This window comes from Gigantopelta aegis, chromosome 7 (assembly GCF_016097555.1).
Source record: "Gigantopelta aegis isolate Gae_Host chromosome 7, Gae_host_genome, whole genome shotgun sequence".
NCBI lineage: Eukaryota > Metazoa > Mollusca > Gastropoda > Neomphalida > Peltospiridae > Gigantopelta > Gigantopelta aegis.
This window is the reverse complement of record NC_054705.1, coordinates 23,794,839-23,804,722: the sequence shown is the minus strand read 5'-3', so window position 1 is coordinate 23,804,722 and position 9,884 is coordinate 23,794,839. Positions and strand designations below refer to the sequence as shown.

The 9,884-nt window shown below is 36.6% G+C and overlaps 1 protein-coding gene across 1 annotated transcript; it reads right to left on the bottom strand.

Annotated features, from left to right (window-relative positions):
• Window positions 1-2,132: 2,132 nt before the first annotated feature.
• Window positions 2,133-9,450, bottom strand: LOC121377982 (sphingosine-1-phosphate lyase-like). Its single transcript, XM_041506078.1, is given in 7 exon segments — window positions 2,133-2,216; window positions 2,931-3,031; window positions 3,034-3,048; window positions 3,445-3,571; window positions 5,106-5,227; window positions 6,074-6,188; window positions 9,418-9,450. Coding segments are annotated over 7 exon segments (597 nt in total).
• Window positions 9,451-9,884: the final 434 nt, after the last annotated feature.

The window sequence follows — 9,884 nt, the reverse complement described above, 5'->3', positions numbered from 1 at the left end:
GTTTTTAAACACTAAGGCATATTTTTCACGTAGAGCTCGAAAAAAAGGACACCGAGTTTGGTTAATTTACAAACCTGCAACAAATTTGGATACAACAGAGTGAAACAAGAGTCTTTGACATTGAAATACCCTTTAAAATAGACTAAAACGCGACTCCATACTTCTCGGATGCACGGGCGTTTTTTAAAATATGAAAAATGCATTTTGTGGTATTAGAAACACCAGAATGGCCATAAACACTTCGGTTGAACGGAAATAGGTAATCTAAACAATAAAATATAAGTAATGTTTCATTCCAGTGATTATAAACGGCTCTAATAGTAAAAAAAAAAATGCCTTGGTGTTTAAAAACTAGGGTCTGTCCCTTTAAAATCTATGAGCTGACCTGATAGAAGCCTGCTTCGATTAGTGGCCAGGTATCGAACCATCGCAAAAAAATTAAGAAGCCTGCCTTGAAGAAATCCCTTCCTTACATAAAGGCCTGTTTCTTCTATTGTAGCTTTGTCAAGTTACATGACATCAAAAGCTTAAGCATATAACAATAATGACCAGTACAACAGGAAAGGAGAAGGATTATTCTTCATGAAAAAAATGAAAGCCTGCGTTGAAGGATTTACGGTATATCTTTCTAACCAATATACACCAGCTAGAAGTGAATATTGACTAGAAGTGATGTTTCTCCTATGATAATTGTAGAATTATCAGTGTCTTTGTTTATGGACTACAGTTAAATTTTAACAGGCAAGTAGTAAAATGCAATAACAACTTTGCATTCCACCCCCTTCAAAAAAGAATCCTGTAAACACTTTCAGATCATGGTAGCTTAGCTTAATAACTGTTTAACGTGTTCATATACCACTACGGTTTCGAACACGCCTATCCCGAGTCCGGCCTCCGATAGGATCGGGGGTCTGACTCTGGACAGGGATAGATCATGGTAGAACTACAGGGTATATATCCATAACATTATTCAGTGTTTCTATATTTTCAGTACATGGAAAAGAACTTGGAACAAAACAAATTAACAATGCACCAAATTACAGGATTCTTCTCCAAGACATTAACTAAAACAAAACTCGTTAGTCTTAGTTTGTTAGTGTTTGTACTTTGTAACCTGTGCCGTTGACTGTGTATTGTGTAGCCAATAAATGGTTTAAAATGTATATGATGTTGGGGTTTTTTTTTTTTTTTTTTTTTTTTTTTGGGTGTGTGGAGTTCTGCCATCTTGACATTGTGAAAAGATAATTTTTAAGTTTCTCTCTCTCTGTTTTCTTCCATTTTTTTTATTATTATTTTTTTAATAATATTCATCTGTAATAATATTTTAGTATTCTGTAACCCAAGAATTATTCCAGTAATGTTTCAGTCTTTTATTAATAACTGATCATACTTTTACAATGAAGATTTTGTTCATAATCATGTTAACATTTATTATTGAATTGGAGAGATCACAACACAATTCCAAAATGTTAAATAGTAGTTACTAATCAGTAAATAATAGTTACTATCGTTTTAAGTACTGAGTAACTTTTAAAGGGACATTCCCGAGTTTGTTGCATTACAAGATGTTTCCGACTAATAAAATATTTCTACAATTAAATTTACAAATGTATATATTTTCATGTTTAGAGTATCAGTTTCTGTATATTCAATGTGTTTCTGGTTGTTTTAATATTTGTAAGAAGCACAAATGGATTTGTCTTAAATTAATTTCGTAAAAACAAAAGAATTTTTTTTTTAGAAAATAAAATAAAATTTAATGTAGTACAAATATTAGAACGATCAGAAACATGTTTAATATACAACCACTAATATTTTATGTAGAAAAATATATTTGATATGTATTTATAATCGTTAAAATGTCTCTGTTAGTCGTAACATCTTAAAAATTGCAGCAAACTCTGGAATGTCCCTTTAAGTACATCACAATTTGAATTTAAAAGTTTCTCTGTAATACAAAAATTTGTTTGTCATATAAGAATATATAGCAACAAAATTTTAGTCTTTTTTTTTTTAAAAGAATGAACTGTCCATCTAACAACTGTTTGTTCTTGGGTATTTAGTCTGATTAATATCCCAGTTGGTAAAGGTTACTGAACCTTGTACATTTCGTTGAAGAATTCCTGAAGAAATTAATTTATGATGGTTTTGTCAGGCACCTTGGCCATCGTATTGTACATCCCTGCCATTCCTTTCTTAGCCAGAGATTTGTTCGCCTGCAAACAAAGGAAATTAACAAGCACTGTAAAAGCAGTATCTGGCTCCATAAATGTTCAGAGTTCAAGGGCAATAACTGTTGAATATGAAAAAATCCATTATTGACAGTTATGGCCCTTGAATAAATTCCAATGAATGTAAATATTGGTCAATTCTAATTAAAGTCATACTTGATATGTAACTCCATGTGATAATCATGTACACACAATTTCAGCTCGATACATGTACCTTAAGGCATTGTGAAAAAAACCAGTCCGGAAAACTATATCTGAGATGAAACCCAAGGGACCAATAACCACGAAATTTATTTTGTCAAATTTTAATCCCTGCATTTCAGTTCTCCGCATATACGAAACTTCTGATTGTTTTACACACGGAATACCGAGTTTAGAACTTGAATACTTTTGATATGGAAAATTGGACTTAGAAATTGGAATTGATCTTAAACATATGAATTGGAAATAAATGTTAGAAACCGAGGATCATTTCTAGAAAGTAGTCTGGACATTGAACAACTTTAATATTAGACTTGTAGTGTTAACGTTTTTCAGCAGACGAATGTGGATAAAAGTAGTTGACCTTGATATCATGCACGAATTATGAACCCTGATTTTATATACAAGTAACGTACTTTGGCCTCCTCTTTCGCGAGTTTACGCCCCTTGATTTCATGCTCAGGTTGTGTACCCTGACTTCATACACGAGTTACGTACCTTGGCCTCTTTCACGCTGAACTCTAGATCATTGAGCAAAGTGTCCGTGGAGTTGCGATGGCGGGGGAGTATGGAGCAGTGGATACAGGGTGGGTTTTGTGTCGCTCCATCTTCCAGCCTGAAACACTTGGCAACGCAAACAGTTTTTAAAGATAAAATGCTACCTAACATCTATTCATATAGTAGTAATAGATCTATTCTCTATATATCATGTTTGGGAAAAGTAGTTGACAGGTGCTTATGCAGGAATTTTAGCAGGAATCGTCTAAACTGGCGAGCAAAGTTAATGGGGGAGGGTCGAGTCGAGGTCCCCCACAAAGTATTTTGAAAAGGAAAGAAAAGTTGCTTGAGTAGCACAAGCGCCTGGTTGATTTTGTTGTCGTTTGTGGTTTGGGAAGGTGGGATGTCTCAAATTAATAAGTTTATGCAAATCATACAAATTACTAAATACAATTAACAATTAGATTTAAGTATAGAACGTCGTAATGTATTTGTAGAAATGAGCTGTGTTCACCTCTTGTTTCCATGACGTCACAAACGGCAAGAATATCCATGTCGGGATCCGCTGAACCAATGGCAAATGCCGTCATTTTCGGTTGTCCCAAAATACACAGCCCGTGCAATTTATGTTGGGGTTTTTTCTACATACGATAAGTTATTCAGACTAAAACAATAAAACAAACGAATAAATTAACAAACAAGAAAAGGTAAAAACAAAAACACAAAACAAAACGTAATAATAAAAAAAAACATTCCCGTAAATATTTTTCCAAACACACACACAACCACCCACCCACCATCCCCCCCACACACACACAGAGAAACAACACAAAAAATACTATAAAAACAAGACTACAAAACAAAAACAGTCGAGGGGGGGGGGGGGGGGAGGCTGGGTTACTAATATCAAAACAAACAAAAAAGAGAAAAAGTTATATATTGAATGGGACTACAAAAATGGCCAGATGTTGCATACCGTAATTGTTAAAAGACCAAATATACGCTTCGTAGGCTAATATAACGGCAGTTATCAACCCTATCTCGGGACACTTGGAAAGTAAATATCTTCCTGGCAGGAGTCCTTTTGTAGATGGTTTTTCTGACACGGGTCTGAAGAAAATCAATCCTTGGAGCTCGGTAAAGCTCGCTCCGTGGATTGATTTTCTTGAGACTCGTGTCAGAAAAACCATCTACAAAAGGACTCCTGCCAGAAACCATTATTTTGGACCTTTCCTTACCTGTTATATTTAGAGTTACAGAGAAAAACGATTTGAACACCACAATACTCGTAAGCGCATCGTATAGTTTCGCTGGTGAAATCGTAGATTCGTCCCCAATACCTTGGATGAAAGTTAAAGATTGTTTGTTTTTTCTTGTTTTTTTTGTTTTTTTATTACACCATAAGAGGACATTGACTTATTAATCATCATCTATTGGATGTAAAACATTATGTAACTTTGATAAATAGTCTTAGAGAGGAAATCCGCTACATTCTTCCATTAGTAGCAAGGGGACTTTTATTTACACTATCCCACAGGCAGCATAGCACATGCTACAGCCTTTGATATACCAGTCGTGGTGCACTGTCTGGAACCGTGGATGAATGTGTGGTAACTAATGCTCTCTCCACTTAAATGTTCTCACTGAAGATGCTTAGTCCAAATCCACAACTAACATCTTTAGGTTATATACGGCCACGCAACGGCAAACTATAATTGTATCAACAACAAAAATTGCATCTTCGAAAATGGCAGTTTAACAGGAGCTATCACTTTCGCTCCCCATTATTCGTTCTGAGATTAGTTCAAGCAGGGTAAGTTTTAGATCCCCTTCGCGCGTGAATTTATATGCTGTCAATATGGCAATATTTTAACTAAGTTAGGGGAACAATTTATAAAAAAAATTCACGCGAGGTCTGAATCTCGGTTTATTATAGTAGCACATGCAGCACGTGCTACCGTCCCCGCGGTGATGTGTATATTCCCCCCCCCCCCCCCAGGACATTTTCCCCCTCTGCCCGAAGGGGTTGCAAAATATACATCCTGGGACGGGGGGCCCGCTGCCATTTAAGCTACAAGCCCTGCGGACCCTTAAACCGGCTCTGAACATGCAAGAGTAAAGTCTAATCATGTGGATTTTGTTTCCAAAGTTAATCAAAATACATTTCATACATACATCTATTTTCCTGATACCGTTCTTAAGAGTCTCGGTAATGTCCATCAGTTCTTTGGCTTTCTTCATGTATCCCGACTCGCCTAGAGCCTTCATCGAGGCCCAGGACGCTGCAATGTTACCTCCTGCAATAAATATACAACGTTATGTGAGATTTGTTTCTCTCCATGATGCTCAAGAATAGGGCCTCCACGAATCCTAAATATTGGACTCGGGAGTACTCGAGGGTCACACTCAACCCGGACCCGAGTACGCGACACTTACACTAGATGAGAATGAGACTAAGGAATAAAGTAAAACAGCATTATGCATCTTACTTCCAGTGCTGAACATGGATGCCAAATCATGCCATTGTATTGCATTTTACACATTCGACTTTTGTTTTCCCGCCATGTCTCACAGCCTTATAATGTAACCGGCGGCAAGCATATATCAAAGTGACGTAGACAATGTAATTAAATGATAGTGCTCTTCCTTGCACGGGTATTCGAGTCGTGTGAACGGACTCGTGGATGCTGATTAGGTACGTTGTTTTGCGTGTCCCGTGGGTCTCATTTTAATTGGGGTTGAGATGGGATTGTTTTTCGATTTGGTTTTAATGCAAATAATACCTAATTTGTTTTATTGGATGATGGCAAGATCGTGTGTGTAGGAAATTGTGCTTGGGGTATCTAGACTATGGCGAGCGAAGTTTACTTTTTGACGGGTTGGGTCATGCTGTCCCGGTAAATATACATTAAAATTAAAAAAACAATTGCTTGGAGCAAAGAGGGAAGGGAATTTGTATATAGTGTATTGTTTTTTGTTGTTGTTTTTGTTTTTGTGAGTGGATTTGTTTTGGGGGGGTTGGGGGAGGGGGTTGTTGTTGGATTTTTTAACTCCTAACGCCCATGCGATATATATATATATATTTTTTTTTTACATGAAAAGGCGATAATACACCGTGAGGGTATTGAAAAATATATTCGAACCTGTTCTGGATCCAATTATACTGGGAGATCCATACAGTCCGCCTGGCCACTCGGCATATGTGAAAATCTGATACTTGCGGAGGTCAGAGTTCCTGTACACAATCACACTAGATCCCTGCAAAGGAGGAGAAAACCGACTATGGTATAGCCGTGACAGTAATTAGTGAAATGATCTTTATTAGCTCCGAAGAGTTCTAGCCATTCTTGTCTAGTTTTAAGTTAACCTTTTGACAAAATTAATTGCTGTTATCATTACTGTATGATTTTCTTAACCCTAACACTAAACTTAAAGGGACATACCCTAGTTTTTAAACATTAACGCATATTTTGTTACTATTATAACCGTTTTTGATAACTTAAATCATACTTTACTTAGATTTTATTGTTTAGATTATACATTTCCGTACATTCGAAGTGTTTTTGGTCATCCTGATGTTTTTAATATCACAAAATGCATTTCTAATTTTTTTAAAACGCACGTGCGTCTGAGAAGTAGCGTTTATGGAGTCGAGTTTTAGTCTATTTTTAGAGGGTATTTCACCATTTGAAAGTTACAGACTCGTGTTTCACTCAATTGTAACTTTATCCAAATGTGTTACGGGTTTGTAGATTAACTAAACATAGTGTTAATTTTCACGGGTTAAAACTAGGGTATGTCCCTTTAAGCCATTTTCTTTCTGGGGGATGCTATCCATACCAGTTATTGACTGTGATTGCATTCAATTCCATAGCGCCATACCCAAAAATTTCTTTCTAGCAGAAACACTGTCGGCGGACAAAATTACAAAAAATCGTGTTTCTTCCCATCAGCTGCTCATTGAACAATGGAGATATTATGGTATAGAAAGATCAGAAAGAAACTGTAAAGTGTGCAATAAGGACGATATAGAAGATGATTATCACTTTATTTTGATATGTCCATTGTATATAGATCTATGATCTTGTTATATTAAAGTTACAGTCTCTGGTTACCATATTATAACATCATGTATAAATATGAAATACAAGCTCAAATGCACTTTTAAAAAACTTGTGTGTGTTCGCTATCAACGGATATCGTCAAAAGTATGTATGCTCGATTCGTCGCCTGTGCCGCCATTGCTCAGCAAAGCACAAACGACAGCCCGTTGTCAGTTTCAGTTAACAGGTGCGTTTTCGGATTTGAAATTGTAGGGGTCGTCTGAAAAAATTAAATGAGAAATCTTGCGCTGTACGAAGAACATTCGGTTCAGGATACGGTACTAGAGTCTTTCGTTAAAACCGGTTTGATTTTGACAACGTATTATCGACAATCGTATCTTCCTATTTCAGAATTAATATTTTATAAAGTGTTAGAAGAACTTTCAAAGTTTAGTTTGTATTACACATTGAGCATGTATATATATATATATATATATATATATATATATATATATATATATATATATATATATATATATATATAAAGCAGACATTGGGCGTTTTCACTTCTTAATTTTACGAGTGTTATAATTAACAAATTCAGATAAATATTCTTCCGTATGGAAAGGGTAAAGTTACTTTGTTTTGTTTAACGACATCAATGTTAAAGCATATTGATTTATTAATCATCACCTATTGGATGTCAAACATTTGGTAATTTTGATATAAAATCTTAGAGAGTAAACGGGTATATGTAAAGGCGGAGGGTATTGAGGGTCGAAACACTTACCTGCCCAAGCTAAAAAAAAATTAAATATATTTTCTGGGGGAGCATGACGCCATATAAAATTCGCTCAACACAGTCTGTAATCCTCTACATTTTTTTTTAGCAAGGGATCGTTTATATGCACCATCCCACAGACAGGATATCACATACCATGGCTTTTTATATATCAGTCATGGCGTACTGGCTGGAACGAGCCCGCCGATGGGGATCGATCCTAGACCGACCGCGCAATTAAAACCCCCCACCTTTTTAGGTCTAAGTAATGAATAGACATAACATATAGTCTTGATAAATGATACGTAAATCGAATACACCGACCTCTTCCTCTCCCCCTAGAGCGTTACATAATTATTGACACCCCAAATCCCCCACCGACTCCGGGAAAGATGTTGTACCATACCTCTATGGATATAAATATGTTTTGGAGATATGAGACGACCCCTCAATCAAGACAGTTAAATTTGTTCAAAATCACGTGAGAAGCTCAGCGCCTGCGCAAATCACTTAAAGTCCCAGTTCTACTGGCGTCCCGCTAATTGAAGAAAAACAAAGCTGGCCACTGCGTTTGCAGTTGACCTAGATAATGTAGATAAGCGAGCATTGTCAAACTATAGCGATGTGGTGGATCGTATATGTACCAAACAGAACTGGATCATCCATTCTAAATGCTTAAATAATAAAAATATTCGAGGGACTGCAGCTACCGCTACCAAATATAGTGACATTCAACCAACATGTTTACTGAAAAGAATGATAATGAATAATAAAAAGAATAACAAAACATTGTAATGAAAATTTCACCGGGAGAGGAGGAGGATCGGCTCCCCGATCACGCCTTCAAAAATCTTCGTTATTAATGAGGTTATATTCTTGACTAGTCCTATAAGGGCAGGACGTAGCCCAGTGGTAAAGCGCTCGCTTGATGCGCGGTCGGTTTTGGGGTCGATCAGTGGGTCCATTGCGCTATTTCTCGCTCCAGCCAGTGCATCACGATTGGTATATCAAATGCCATGGTATGTGCTATCCTATCTATGGGATGGTGCATATAAAGGATCCCTTGCTGCTAATCGAAAAGAGTAGCCCATGAATTGGCGACAGTGAATTTCCTCTCTCAATATATGTGGCCCTTAACCATATATCCAACGCCATATAACCGTAAATAAAATGTGTTGAGTGTGTCATTAAATAAACCATTTCATTGCTCCCTTACTTCCTAGTCCTATAATCTAAGTTTATAGAATCATGGATAAACCATATCAAGTGTTCGTATTTAATACCATTCACTATTCGGTAATGACTGGCTATTTATTAACTAGAAACAGTGTCAGTGCCGCCAGTGGTATAGCAGTAGTCCGTCCTAGCCTCCATGAACATGGCTTTAAAAAAGATAATTTCAGTTTGATTTGATGTAAAAATGTTTTGAAAAAAAAAAAAAAAAAAAAACCCCACATTATTTTTGTGTACAATTTAGAAAACAATCGACTCAAATAACGTGTAGGACATACTAAAAAAACGAGGCTCCCTGATGGCTAGGACTTTAAGAGATTACGGGAATGCGCGCCGTCTGTAATGACAAGTTGTCTTCACTCTAATGTATTTGGCACAAATTAAGCGTCATCCCACACAGTGAGACGTGTACTATCCAGCGTTTTCTCACGTTTTCTTGCACACCCGTTGGTGAGAACACCATGCGTTATTTTTAATAACATATAGTTGTTTACACACGTACGTGCGTTCACTATTTCAAGACATACGACTGGCTGCTCCTAGGTGATGACCAGGTCACCAATGCCATACGTCCAATAAAAAAACCCAGCACGGTGGAAATAGATTACATTGTGACCTGGCAATTATGTGTATGTGACGCGTAAGTCAGCTACAAGTGCAAAGGGTTGTAAATATCTTTTAGTCGCTAAAGATGTTAAAACCTGGTTTCTGAAGATATGTAAGAAATAGAATAATACGTTCGTGCCCGTTAGATACCATTTATCTCACAGCTCGTTTCAAAACGTATCAAACTCGCTTTCGCTCGCTAGATACATTTTAAAACAACTCGTTGGGAGATAAATGATATCTAACGGCCACCCGTGTATTATTCTCTATACAAACAACTCGTTTGGGAGA